General features: G+C 37.7%; 3 protein-coding genes across 4 annotated transcripts in view; all 3 read left to right on the top strand.

Annotated features, from left to right (window-relative positions):
- Positions 1–15,373, top strand: part of LOC141480959 (uncharacterized) — a 202,422-nt gene that overhangs the window by 112,654 nt on the left and 74,395 nt on the right. The gene's annotated exons all lie outside the window — the stretch shown is intronic.
- The window catches only part of LOC141480961 (uncharacterized), a 160,996-nt gene continuing 146,111 nt past the window's right edge, over positions 489–15,373 (top strand). Inside the window, exons 1-2 of one of the 2 annotated variants that reach the window (XM_074171732.1) lie at positions 489–610; positions 10,716–12,309. In XM_074171732.1, the coding sequence (XP_074027833.1) occupies positions 10,717–11,106 (390 nt within the window). In that variant the 5' untranslated portion in view covers positions 489–610; position 10,716 and the 3' untranslated portion in view covers positions 11,107–12,309. Of the gene's footprint in view, positions 611–10,715; positions 12,310–15,373 lie in introns of those variants that run through there. The other variant, XR_012464663.1, reaches the window with a different exon arrangement.
- Positions 4,214–9,209, top strand: LOC141480958 (uncharacterized). Its single transcript, XM_074171721.1, has 3 exons — positions 4,214–5,918; positions 5,984–6,480; positions 6,544–9,209. Exons 1-3 carry the CDS (start codon positions 5,902–5,904, stop codon positions 7,020–7,022), a joined length of 993 nt encoding a protein of 330 aa, XP_074027822.1. The 5' UTR covers positions 4,214–5,901; the 3' UTR covers positions 7,023–9,209.

Genomic DNA, 15,373 nt, shown 5'->3' with positions numbered 1-15,373 from the left:
AATTGAGATATTTCAACACCCTTTCTCATAAGTTGTCTATCAGAACAATGTGATGATACAGAAGTGGATGTGTACAAAGTAGCTGTTAATAAATTAAATGATTACTTCTATCCAAAGCAGTCAAAAATATATGAACGTCATCTTTTCCTTCTGACAAAGCAAGAACAGGGGGGTTCGAAAAATTTTTGGTTCGAGTTGTTTGAGAATTTGAAGAAATTAATGTTTATTTTGTTCCCTTTTTTAATGTTTTTTGTTACGCCAATGTTTATTGATATAAAAGAAAACGTCACGTAATTGTCAAACAATTAATTTCGAATTGTACAACATTTACGAAATAAAAACCGTTTTAGAAGCTATAAGCAGACCAGTTTCTTAGTGGAACAACGTAAGCGGTTCAGACTATAGTTTCAATAACATAATTTGGTAGCAGAGCGTGGTTACCGCAATAAAAACATAACATAATTTGGTAGCAGAGCGTTATTGCTGGTCATCCCTCATGATTTACCAGCAGAAACAAGACAACTAGTAGAACGCAGGTAACCGGCCCATCCAGCTTTCGCTGCAAGATCAGGACGGTGCCCATAGCGAGATCTTCTAAGGCTTTTACAAAGTGAGTCCATTCCTATCCTTATTATCCTCATACCGTTTCCTTTAAGTACTGTTTTTGCCAGCTTAGGAACTGTATTTGCTCTTTATATACGGTTCGCTGTCAAAGTTCAGTCAAGTTGTGTGAGAATAATAGAAAACGCATTAAAGGCAAAGTTAACAATATTCTTTAAGTATGTGGATGAGGTGAAGGGGAAGTTGTCTATCAGAACAATGTGATGATACAGAAGTGGATGTGTACAAAGTAGCAGTTAATAAATTAAACGATTACTTCTAAATGAGATGAAGGATAAGTCAGACATTTCAGACCTTGATATCATTCAACTAAAAGATAAATTAGAAAGAATTGAACAAACTATGATTGAATTTGATCGTATTCAAAATGTCATTAAGTGTTCGACAGATGAGTTAGAAAGTGAAATTTTCGAAACACAGTCATTTGAAGACTTTTTCTACAACCTTACTTCAATTGCCAAAAAAATTATAAAAGATTTTGAAATTATTTCAAATCAAGATAATGTATCTTCTCATTCCTCAATTCTCTCTGAGCCATTGGCGAATAATTCTATTTCAAACCAAAACTTCAATGTCAAATTACCTACTATAAGTTTACCTACATTCAGTGGAGAGTATGCAAATTGGTTGGAGTTTGGCGATACTTATGAATCTTTAATTCACCAAAATGTAAGTATAACTGACATTCAGAAGTTTCATTATCTTCGATCGGCTTTGGCTGGAGGCGCGACTCAGGTTATGGGTTCTCTTGAATTTACATAAAAAAACTATGCAGTAGCGTGAAAAGCTATGCTTGAGCGCTTTAATAAAAATAGAATACTAGTTCAGAATCATGTCAAGGCTTTATTTAATATGGAGTCTTTGAATAGGGAATCAGCAGATGGAATAAGAAATTGTATGGATACTGTTTCAAAACATATGCGAGCGTTGGAACAGCTCGAACGATCTACGGATAAATGGGATACACTAATAATTTATTTAGTGACAACAAAATTAGAGGAATATGAAGCGAATAACAATTTACCGGCTTTAAATGACTTCAAAATATTTTTGAAATCACGAGCTGATTCATTATAAACTTTAGAGACAAATAAACTTGAAGAATCGGCTAAAGCCAAAATATTCAAGTATTAGATGCGAACAAAGTTTATCATACAGTTCGTGCATTGTTAGATTCAGGATAACAATCTAGTTATATTACAAAAAATATATGTATACGATTGAATTCAATTAATTTATTAGTTTCTGGAATAAGTCAATCAACTTTGAATTTAACAAAAATGTAATTTAACAATTCAATCACTTCACAATGAATTTTTTGAAGATATTACATGTTTAGTTATTCCTCATATTTCTAGCGAGTTACCGAGAGTATCTCTCAACATTAAAGACTTGAATATTCCTAAAAACCTAATTTTAGCTGACCCGTCATTTTATGAACCAAGCCAAATAGACATGCTCATTGGGGCCAATTTGTTTTGTAATTTGTTGGCAGAAGGTCAGATTTTGTTAGGAAATAATCAACCTGTCCTACAAAAAACACGTTTGGTGTGAATTGTTTCCGGTCCATGTAATACAGTTCAGATTTCAAATAAGACTTGTAATTTCAGTCGAACACGCGATATTCAATTTCAATTATCGCGTTTTTGGGAGTTAGAAGAATTTACAGATGAAAAAATGTGGTCAAAAGATGAGATGGCTTGTGAATATCATTTTATAGAAAATACATTGGGCAATTATGATGGCAGATTTGTAGTAAAATTGTCATTTAAAGACGACTTGAAAAAACTTGTCGATTCTTACGAACACGCAAAGAACGAAATTCATTCTTTAGAATGTAAATTTCGAAGGCAACCCAATTTGAGGGAAGAATACATAATATGAGTAAAATGAAACAAGGTAATGCTAATATTTTCTCAAAATTCTGTTACTGCATGCCTCATTATGCCGTGTTGAAGGAAGATAGCATTACCACAAAACTACGTGTTATTTTTTATGCTTCTGCTCCAACAAGCAGTGGTTTTTCACTTAACAATATTCAGCTAGTAGGACCAACAATTCTGAATGATTTATTATAAAGATTATTACGATTTAGACAGCATGCATATGTGGTAGCAGCTGACATTGGAAAAATGTAACGTCTAATTTCAATTTCAGTACATTATCCATACTTGAGATTGATAAGGCTTTTTATTAAACACTTTTAAAATTAGCTCAATAACATTCATTCAATAATGAAATTCAGATCATCACAGAAAATAAAGAAAATATCAGAAATAGTAAAATTCAGAATTCAAACCCATTCCTTGATGATGACGGTATTCTGAGGGTCGGAGGTAGATTAGGAAATTCATTGTACAGTAACGATAAAAAACATCCAATCATATTAAGTGCTAATCACCATCTGATTAAATTAATATTCGAGCATGAGCATTCTATACTTATGCATTGTGGTCCACAGCAATTATTGGCATCGTTGAGAGAAAAGTATTGGCCCATTGGTGAAAGAATTCTTGCTAAAAAAGTAATACAACATTGTGTCAAATGTTTTCGAACTAATCCAATAGGGATACAGCCACTCATGTGTCAATTGCCTGCGTCTCGTCTGCAGCCAGCTCCGCCTTTAATACTACTGGTATTGATTATGCGGGTCCTATTTTAGTCGAAGATCGTAAAGGTCGAGGATCAAAACTCAATAAGTGTTATATAGGACTCTTTATTTATTTTGCCACAAAGGCGATTCATTCAGAATTGATTTCAGACTTAACCAAAGATCCTCTTCAGATGGCATTTAGAAGGTTTATGGCTCGTCGCGGAAAACCTTCTCATTTATCTAAAGCAAATGGAACTTCAAACGTTCAAGCCAGTCTCTATATACCTACACAGTAGGTTTAATGGACTGACGCCTATCAGAAAACAACTACTCCCCTGGCAAATACCACGAAGGGCGTTGGATTATATCAGACAGGCGTCAGTGCAGGAATCTTCACAGAAAATGTCCTGCATATGCAATTGGCAATACAACTGAAAGAGTCGACCTTCAATTATGGAACGGGCACACTTGCAGACCGGTTTCGGGCTTATTAGCCACTCATCAGTGCAAGATAGTGACCATCATCGACCTAAAGTCAATGATATTCCACAATTGAAAATCGGAATTCTTTCAGAGTATTTCATTCCTCTTCCGAAGTTGGAGCGAACATCAAAAATGTCACTCCATCTAGTGGACGAGGTACTAACCAACTGCACATCCGTAATTTGCCCGATTCCTCTAAATAAGGAATAAAAACTTTCTTATTAGTCAATGGGCCATGCTTGAAGACTGGCAGTAAACAAATCTAAAGCAAATGGAACTTCAAACGTTCAAGCCAGTCTCTATATACCTACACAGTAGGTTTAATGGACTGACGCCTATCAGAAAACAACTACTCCCCTGGCAAATACCACGAAGGGCGTTGGATTATATCAGACAGGCGTCAGTGCAGGAATCTTCACAGAAAATGTCCTGCATATGCAATTGGCAATACAACTGAAAGAGTCGACCTTCAATTATGGAAGAGGAATGAAATACTCTGAAAGAATTCCGATTTTCAATTGTGGAATACCATTGACTTTAGGTCGATGATGGTCACTATCTTGCACTGATGAGTGGCTAATAAGCCCGAAACCGGTCTGCAAGTGTGCCCGTTCCATAATTGAAGGTCGACTCTTTCAGTTGTATTGCCAATTGCATATGCAGGACATTTTCTGTGAAGATTCCTGCACTGACGCCTGTCTGATATAATCCAACGCCCTTCGTGGTATTTGCCAGGGGAGTAGTTGTTTTCTGATAGGCGTCAGTCCATTAAACCTACTGTGTAGGTATATAGAGACTGGCTTGAACGTTTGAAGTTCCATTTGCTTTAGATTTGTTTACTGCCAGTCTTCAAGCATGGCCCATTGACTAATGAGAAAACTTCTCATTTATTTTCCGACAATGGTTCAAACTTTGTTTCTGCTAGATCTCATTTGAAAGAATTGGGTAGATTTTTGTTAGATCATAAAAACGAGTTAGAAAATGAAATTTCTGCATTCAATATAAAATGGGATTTGATTCCTTCTTATTCACCTCATTCCGGAGGGATTTGGGAAGCTGGAATAAAATCAAGCAAGGCTCATCTGAAAAGGAATGTTGGAAAGGCGCATTTGACTTAGAGTTAAACACAGTTCTTGTACAGGTAGAGGCAGTATTAAACTCACGACCCCTTTTTTCCATTTCCTCCGATCCTGAAGATTAAAATCCTCTTACCCCAGCTCATTTTCTTGTGGAAAGACCCTTAACTACCATACCGGACCCAAACTTCAGAGACATTCCCATGAATCGAACGTCCAGATATCAGCTTATCCAACAGTGTCATCAACATTTTTGGAGCCGTTGACAGAAAGAGTATATATCCGAACTCCAACAGAGAACTAAATGGAAATCGTCCCAGGGAGAATTGAAAATTGGTTCCTTGGTCTTGATAAAGGAAGATAATTTACCTCCTTTGAGATGGAAGTTGGGCCGCATTATTCATCTATATCCCGGAAAGGACGGTGTCAGTAGAGTCGCTACAGTAGCAGATTACAGCCGGTTCTGGGCCTCCCCACACCACTATGACGTATTAATTGCTTTTTTTGTTGTTGTTCAGTAACATCAAGGCGATGTGACCTTGAAGGGTCTGGTGCAGGGATCGTTCAGATTTTTTTTTTCATATGAGATTTTTGGGTGTGTGTGTATGTGTGTGACATAGTGATGTAATTTCATTTGATTGGTGTGTGTGTGAGAATGCACGGTATAGGGTTTCATCATCTGCTTGTTTATGTACAAACATACGTCTGTATACTTCGAAGATCCTTTAAGTAATGAATTTTCCATCGGTGTGAGCCCACCAAGTTAGTAGTGGTGTGACGTCACAGCAGCAACCGTTCAACGGTGAGAGAGCAAGATGTTCACTCCACGACGTATGGCTGAGTAATGCGTATTCATCGGTCTGCCCTCACCTCTCACGATGCGATGAAGGCTGTAACGTAACGCATCGCTCCAGCCTCGCTATCGATGGTGACACGCAGGCGGCCGAGGACTGTCTTCCTAACGTCTACCCTTTACGAGAGCGCAACGACCACTGCCTGTTCGTATCGACATCTGTTATCGCATTCAGTTGGGAGGTGGGCTTGGCGCATGTAGTTGAGACGTGGGGTTGGCTATGACGTCTTGACGGACCCGATAGACTGTATTGAAGAAGCGAACGAGTGTTGGTTATGTCAGTTTACATCAAGTGAGTTAGTGAGAACTATTATATAAAATATATTCCTGTGACTGTGGTAAATCTTTCACTCGTAGTGATAATCTTCGTCGGCATCAGCTCCAGAGTTGCCAAGGAGGGCCTCCAATGAAAAGGATGAGAGTGGACAATGCAACACCAGTGTATACTTGCAATTGCTGTAATGTGACAATTCCTATGACGCAAGTGAACTCTCACCGAAGAACCATGAGTCATAAAAATAATGCATGTGTTCAATTGTCTGAAGGTGTTCAAATTATAACGAATGCATTCAATTGCCGCATTGCTATGTACAGAGTTGAGAGTTCGATTGTATCCAGTGACTACATGTCATTTTTCAATGAGATTAGGCAGAAGGTCATTGAATTACTGGAATCGGCCTTCAGGATCCATAAAAGCATCAAGGTGAATATGGAAGTTTTTGGGAATTATATTCTTCAGACTCAAGATTCTCAAAATAAAGTAGTGGACCAATCTTCAGATTTGAGTGCTGTTTTTGATGGATTCCGTGATGTAATTGTGACTCAAACGACTGGATTACAGGAACGTGACTCAGGTATTGATTTTTTTGTAAATTCCAACGAGATTGAGTAGTATTATTTTTTTTTTTGTAATTTAGGTTGGACTTGTGAAAGAATACTATTTTACGAAGTCAATATCAATAAAAACAGTCCACTGGGAGGACGTTCATATGTGAAGCTGCCTGAATGCATTGAATGGAGGAAAGCTGTCGTGAATGTTCGTAACGAAGATCATCACTGTTTTGCTTGGGCTATAACATCAGCATTATATCCTGCAAATGGTAGAGTGTCCGAAGTTACGTCATATCCACATTTTTCCAATGTTTTAGATGTCACAGGTATCGATTTTCCGGTTGAAGTTAATAATAAGAGTATTGAAAGATTTGAAGATAGGAATGATATTTCAATTAATGTTCACGGTTCAGAGAGTAAATTTGATAAGGAAAAAATGAAGTATGATGTGATTGATCCATTGCGATACTCACAGAGAAGACTCCGGAGACTCCGGAGAGTCGCTATTGTTGTGACTATTACCGTAGTCAACTATCAGCTCATGATCACAAAAAAATGTTTGTGATGGATGTTTGATATATTTTTCCAGCAAGATATTACTTTTACGTCATGAGATGAATGATTGTAATCTCGTTAGTACAACAACACCAACCACCAATTTTAAGATCAATAAATATGGTCGGATGGTTGCGGAAAATAAATCAATGTTTTAAAATTTTGAGAGACAAATGAGGGTACCATTTGTAGTATATGCTGATTTTGAATCAGTACTTGAACCGATTCACGTGAATGAGCCAAATCAAGAAAGTTCATACACGATTTAAACATTCAAACATGCTCCTTATTCATTTGCTCATCTGATAAAATGTTCATAGGATGATGATTTGTCAAAATTTGATACATATAGGGGTGTAGATGCAGCTCAAAAATTTGTGAGTTGCATTGAAGATGATTTGAAAAATATATATGAAAATCATCTCAGATACCCTATACCAAAGGATGTACAAACCGTCGAAGAAGAGGAACAATTTGCTGCAACCGGAACTTGTGGTATATGTAATAAACCATTTATTGATGGTGAAGTCAAAGGTAGAGATCATTGTCATGTTACAGGAAAGAAAAGATCACATGCCGCTCATTTCAAATGTAATTTGAATTTCAAAATCCCTAACTTTGTACCTATTATTTTCCACAATTTAAGCAGCTATGATTGACATTTGTTCGTAAAAGGATTGTATGGGAATAAAGAGAAAGTTGATGTAATCCCACAAACAAGAGAGAAATACATATCTTTCACTAAGCATCTCTTTACACACACCTATATCGATGAAGATGGTAAGGTTAAGAAGAAATATCTCAAAATGAGATTCATCGATAGTTATAAATTTATGACTAATTCGTTGGAGAAGTTGGGTGCTAACTTGACCTCTGATAAATGTTTGGAGATGCATAAACATTTCCCACAAATTGAGAAATTCAATTTGATGAGGCAGAAAGGTGTTTTTCCATATAGATTCGTTGATGACATTGACAAATTGAATTATCCATCACTTCCAACAAAAAATCAGTTTTTTGAAAAATTCATTTGTGAACATATATCAGAAAATGATTATGGTAGGGCTAGAAATATGTGGAATTCATGCGAGTGTCAGAATTTGGGTGAATACTCTGATTTGTATTTGAAGTCGGATGTATTGCTATTATGTGATATTACACATAGAGTATTGAAATTCAAAAACAATCACGTTGGATGAAACCCTATATAGATCTTAATATTGAAATGGGTAATAGGTCTAACAACAAATCTGTTAAAGATTTCTATAAACTAATGAATAATGCGGTATATGAAAAGACAATGGAAAATGTAGATAACAGAATTGATGTTACACTCGTTACACATTGGGAAAATATAAAGAAAAATATAGGTGCCAGCACTCATATCCAGACCAAATTTCAAAAATTGTTCAATTTCCACAGAAAATTTCGTTGCCATTCAATTGGGTAAAGTTAAAGTCCATTATGATAAACCATTATATTAGGGATTTTCTATAACAGAATTATCAAAAACAGTCATGTACGACTTTTTCTGCATCAAACAACACTTTGGTGAAAATGTCTCTTTACTGTACACAGATACCGACTCACTCATTTCGAAAGTAAATACAGATTTTTTTTATGAATTCATGAAAACTAACATAAGTAGGTTTGATACATCTAATTACAGTATAGTTAACCAATTCAATATTCCAGTAACAAGTTCAATCTTGGGTAACTTCAAAGACGAATTTCCGAATGATCCACTCATGAGCTTTTATGGTACAGGTGCAAAAGCGTATTATGTGAAATCTGTTGATGGTGAATTTGAGAAAGCTAAAGTGGTGAACCGATCAGTTACAAAGAATGAATTGACACGTGAAGATTACCAAAAAATCGTGGAACATGGTGGTATGATATTCAGAAAGATGAATTCATTTAGAAGCGCGTTGCATGATATGTATACTGAATTGAAGAATAAAGTTGCATTATCATATCACGACGATAAACGATTTATCATTCCGAATACTACCCACACTCTTCCTTGGGGTCATAATGATATTGAATTTTATCAAAACGATCCGAATGATAACATTCGGTGGATAACTAATATTATTCAAGAATCACAAACTCAGGAGAGTCCACTGGATAAACTAATCAATTTATTTTCTGCTGAGATCAATAATTGATCAATTCCGGAAAATCCAATATTGATATTCTTCTAGGTATTCATTAATGAAACTGGAATGTGATATTAATGTATTGTGTATGTATATTTATTATGTTTGTATATGTATTACTTTGATGAATATAAAATGATTAAAACAAATTATTTGTTTTATTTCTATTTTTCTAACCAATTACTGCAAAGTATATAGCATAATGTAAATGAAAGAAATATCAGTTTGAAAAGAATCATCGTAGCGTCTTAAACGATAGATAAGTTTGGTAGAAAAAGAAAGTGGGGTGGTAATGTCATTCGAGGTCCTCCCGGGAATGGATTTAAATTAACAAAAGATGGCCATTATGACATGCAAAAAAAATTATTGAAAAATACAAGCGAATCAATTGACAAGAGTGATTGTGTAACTGTATCATATCTTGAGGGGGAAATTAATGAAACAAAAGAGGACATACTTCTAGCCCTACAAGCTGCAATACAATCCACAATTGGTAATGTTGCTCGCGATGCACGTCAAGCATTCGATAATAAAATTGCAGAGGCTCGAATAACTTTGGCTCGTAAATATGATAATCTTAAAAGTGACGTAGAAATGAAAATGGCTGACATAACAGCGTCTACAATGAAAAAATATGGCGCTTTGGAACAAAGAGTTGTAGTTTTGGAGAAAAAAACATAAACCCAAGTCATCAGATGGACTGGGATATCCAGGACTGGACATTAATCCAAATGTTACAATAACAGAACCAAAATCAACAGATGACGTATTAATCGAACGAACATGGTGAATGTATTCCGCGCGCGCTTTCACGCGTTATGTTAGGTTAGATTAGGTTACGTTGGGTTAGGTTAGGTCACATTAGGTTAGATTAGGTTCCTACATACGTTAGGTCAGGATATATTATGTTAGGTTAGGTTACATTATGTTAGGTTAGGTTCACGCATACGTTAGGTTAGGATAGATCAGGTTAGGTTAGGTTACATTATGTTAGGCTAGGTTCTTACATACGTTAGGTTAGGTGAGGTTCAAGAGGTGGACTAGGGTATCTCTGATAGGTTAGGTTAGGACAAGACTGGACATTAATCCAAATGTTACAATGATGAACTGAATGCATTCCGCGCGCGAAACGCGCGTTTATCCGGGGCCGAAGGCCCCGTCTGCTTGGGGCCGGAGGCCCCGCTTACCCGGGTGGGGCGAGGCGGTGTGCGTGGCCCGTTAGGGCCACCCCCCGTCGCCACCCACTTTTCAGAGACCCCGCCCACTGCCCAAAGCCCCGCTCACCATCCCACCCTCAACTCCCAACACTTGAGCATGCACGCCCCCACCCACCATTGCGCATGCGCGCCCCCGCCACATCCCCACCACTCGCGCATGCATGCCTATACCCCAAGGAGAGCACTCCTCAACATTCAGTACGACAGTTCAAGTCATCGAATCAACACTCCAGTCTAGTCTAGTCCAGTCAATAACCAGAATTTTGAGTACGTTAACAATGTTATTTTTTTTATATCAACTAATTTTGTTTCATTTTACATTTTCAGAATGGCATCCAACACCCAGGAGTTGAACAATACGGTGGCATCCATCATGCCTGTCACAGAGCAGGAGAAGGCAGTCACTTCGAGAGTTAGGGCCCGATCTCTCAGCCCTGACTTATTCGAGAAGGAGGAAGTCAGGATTGTGAAGAAGGTTTGTCAACGACCTGCAGCAAGGATTGGTCGTATTGAGAAGTACCGAGTTACTTGCAATAAGACTAATCCTTATGCAGGTACTTGGTCGACCGCCCTCCACACCACCGGCAGCAGCAATAGTGGAAACACCGCCCGCACCAGCAGCAGTGGAAACACTGAGGGCGCCTTCTCCGGAGGTCATGATATTCAGCCCGTTGGTTGTGCCGCTAACACCGCTGCCAGCAACACCGGCGAATCCTGAAGTGTTGGTGCCACAAGTGCGACAGCCTATCGGGGAGGTTAGTGAAATGTTAAGCGGTTTCCTACAGAGATGTAAGGAAGCAGAACATGCTTCCCGATCAAGTGAGGCCGCGTTGGCTAGCTTTTCCCGCCGAAAGGCTGAAATTGCTAGCCAACGAAGTGATCTATTGAAACAATTGGCCGAACTTGATCGGGAGGAAACATCTCTGGAGGAAAGGTGTAAAGCAGAGACCTCTTCGATAGAGACTTATAAAAAGTTAGTGACTTTCTTAAAAAAAATTATGTAGGTTGAGTGTAAGAGTAGTGAGATTAGTTTTAGGTTAGTTAGGAATATTTAATTATGGTAGTTCCAAGGTTATATTTGTAATGTTAGGAAACAAAAAATAAATTAAAAAAAAGTGAAATGCAGGGTGTACATTGTTTTGTTTTGGTACACGTTGAACAATGCGATGGTTGGAGCATTTTTCTTCACTTCGTTTTATTATTTTTTTTATTACAATTCCAAGTTCTTCTAGACAAATACCTCACATGAATTTTTGTATTCTCTAATAACTTGTAAATAATCCCTTGAGAAGAAAATAAAAAAGGAAAGACATGTTTCATAATGAAATCAATAATTATATTCCATATTATTCATTTTCACATACAACATTGCATAACCCCTACCTACCCGCCACTACCACCCTCTCCACTTGAAGAGTATAAATGTAGGAGTTCCTCAATGTAATATTCAGTTGAGTAGCTATCGCCAGCATGTCAACAACTCAGGAAGCTGATTTCACGACCGGACCCCAGTTGGAACCTCTGTCAGAATCTAGAGCTCCTGACTACAGGAGTGACAACGACCAAGACGACGATTCGGACGTGAACATGGAAGTCGATTCCACTACAGAGCCACATAGAGGTCCTTCAACGTTTTGGAACATTGATTCCCGGATTCAAGTGCTTCATGTTACAAGCTCTGACGATAGGCAAAGGTCGGACACAGAGTATCCGGATCCTAATATGGATACTGATCAAGAAGCTGCTGCCCAGTGGTCGAGGCGGCTGGCTTTCATACGCAGAATTGAGAATGAACTCAATTCTGATGACGATATGTAATCGTTTCCTCGTTTCTCCCATCCTTTCCTTTCCTTCCACGAAGTACACACTTTTTGGTCGGTGTACACGAGGCACTGCGAGGTTGGGGCAGTGTCTTCCTCCGTCTCCCTTATTAGTTTTAAAAGACTTGTTTCACAATGAAACCAATAAGTATAATTTCATATGATTCATATTGTATCTTATCTCTTTCATTGAATATAGCTCATGTCATTTTGCAATTCATTCCCACTTAATCCCCTCTCCTCCCCACTCCTCCTCCACTTCATTTCAAAAGTATAAAAGTACGAATTATCTGTTGGAATATTCAGTTGATCAGCCACCTCAAACATGGAACCTGATTCAACTACTGAACCATTTAGTGTCCCAGAGCATCAGCCACCTTATTACGCCTCCATCCAAGTACATATCGTTCACTCCACGACGGCACCGCACGGCATTGGGTTTGAATACATGAATCATGATTATCGAATGCAGGTGCAGCATGTTACCGGCAGCGATGAAGGGCACCTTCCAAATGGTGGTTATACGGATCCTGACGGATGGTGGGATCCCGATTGGGATGACCCACTACCCGGAGACACAGATGATGACGATGACAGTGATGAAGATGATGACGGTGACAATGAGTCCGAGGAAAGTCCTCCACCATTTCCCATCCTGATTGATGAAGTCCTCAATTCTGATGACGATATTTAATCGTTTCCTAGTTTCTCCCATCCTTTCCTTTCCTTTCCTTCCACGGAGTACACACTTTTTGGTTGAAGTACACGAGACACTGCGAGGTTGGGACCAAAAGTCCCTTTCAGGCCCTCGCCACTTCTCCTACTGCCCATCGCACCCTGACCAAACCTCACAGGTTTGCCGTTACGACCTACAGCCTGGAGCAAGTGCAGTGACCTCAAAACTACCATTAGTGCTCGGCCTCTCCCCTGGTGGCTTCTGACTCTATCTCAGAGTCATTTTCATTATTTTCTTGGTCAGAGACATCCAACTTAACAGGAATATGGCACTCGGGCATCTTTCTTAAGTTTTCATCACTATATTCGAATGTTCCATTATTACTCAATGATTTTAGATTATACCGATCGCCGTCAAGAACCTCAGTCACCATAAACGGACCTCGTAACTTCGGGTCTAACATTGTCTGATTTCTTTCCTCATTTTTAATCAATACAAAATCTCCAACATTAAATCGGACTACTTTAGCTTTATTTTTATCAAATCTAGATTTATCATACTCAGCGTTACGTTCAGTACTAACAATCGCATTCTGCCGTACGTCAGAGATATCAATTTTTTTATCAGCCTGATCAGTCATTATTCCAAAAGGCCTGGCTACTTTACCGATTAGTAATTCTAATGGACTAGCTTTAGTGACTCAATTAGTAGTGCAATTTATTGCTAGATGAATTTCATCTATTGCGGCTTGCCAAGAGATTCCACTCGTTTTGGCTGCCGTAAACATACTTTTGAGGGTGATCATTATTCTTTCTACCTGACCATTTGCTCGACTAGCTATTAAATGTAATTTTGAGCCTTGTAAGTTACAATATTCTTGAAATTCTTTACTCGTAAAACATCTACCCTGATCCGCTATTATACGCGTAGGTGGACCAAACAAAGATATAACCTATTTTAAGGCTCTAATACTATGAAGGGTGTCAATTTTGCGAGTATAATAAAATAAAACAAATTTTGTAAATGCATCTATCACAACAATAGCATATTCTTTTGAATCATTCTTCCCACTTAATTTACTTGTAATATCTAAATGAATCGTATGCCAGGAAATGTTAGTCTTGGGAATAGGATGCAACTCAGCCTGAACTTTACCTGAACTCGTTTTAGAAATTTTACTGGTGAAACAATTATATATTTCGTCATCAATTCAAACCAATAGTATTCACAAACTTTGTCGAGTGTCTTTTCCCATCCTAAATGCATAATGGATTCGTGTACGTGATTAATTACCGACCACCTAAAAGCGCGCGGAACAATCGGTAAACAATGAGTTTTACCTCGTCTTTGAATTTTTCGATACAGTAACTCAGATCGCAATTCATATGTTTTAGCAAGATCTGGCGCTAGCTCGTAATTTTCTAGCTCTGTTGTTATTTTGGAGATTTCAGAATCACGACGTTGTTCTGCGAGAAGCCAGTCACTCGAAATTTCAGTCAAATAATATGTTTCTCTAATATCTTATTCAAATTTTTATTTGATTCAATGCGACTATGATTTCGAGAAAAGAAATCGGCATGAGCCATGCGTTTCCCTTCTCTATAAATAATTTCAAAATTGAAAGTTTGTAAGAAAGCCCACCAACGATGAACTCTAGGTGTCAAGTCAGCTTTTTTTTTCGAGATGCTTTCAAAGAGTTAGAATCTGTTATTACCGTAAACGATCGACCATGTATATAATGACGAAAGAATTTAACTGCATTAAATACTGCTAACGTTTCTAACTCATAAGAATGATATTTTGATTCAGCTGGACTAGTCGCTTTACTGTAATATTCAATAACTCGATTCAAACCACTTAATTTTTGCATTAAGATTGCACCATAACCTTCGGAACTAGCATCCGTGTGTACTTCGATAGGGAGATTTGGATTAAAAATTATTAAGACTGACTCATTATTCAGCACTGAAATTATTATGGTAACGCGTGTTCAATCTTTTCAAACTAAAAGTAACTCAAACGAATGAAAACAAAAAAAAATAAGAAAAACCAAAACAAATCACTATACCTGTCGATGCTTAAGTATACGCGTACAAAGGGGATGCACGGCTTCAGTCGTAGAGTTTGGGGGTAGGTTTTATTATAAAAAAAAGGGCGCCACTGGCTCTCAAGCCAGAGGACTTGCAGATCTCGAGGAAACAACAAATAATTTTCGTGAAATGATCACCATTAAAATAATTGAGGGATGTATTGATTATATATGAATATATTGAAACTTAGCTTCTGAGTATATTGAATAATTTAATGATAAGAACAAAAATATCCCACAACACGTATCACGCTTGAAGAGCAAAAAAAAAGGTACGTAATTATTGTTCTCAACAACAACTTCCTCCCAGTAACATGTACATGCGCGTGGTTCACAACAAACTAATCATATGATTTCTCAATATTTGATGGGTAATAAACTCGTATATTGAAATCTACGA

This window comes from Leptinotarsa decemlineata, unplaced genomic scaffold, assembly GCF_025532065.1.
Source record: "Leptinotarsa decemlineata unplaced genomic scaffold, Ldec_3_MD MMD2_tig00000035_RagTag_RagTag, whole genome shotgun sequence".
NCBI lineage: Eukaryota > Metazoa > Arthropoda > Insecta > Coleoptera > Chrysomelidae > Leptinotarsa > Leptinotarsa decemlineata.
This window is presented reverse-complemented; position numbering and strand designations above follow the sequence as displayed.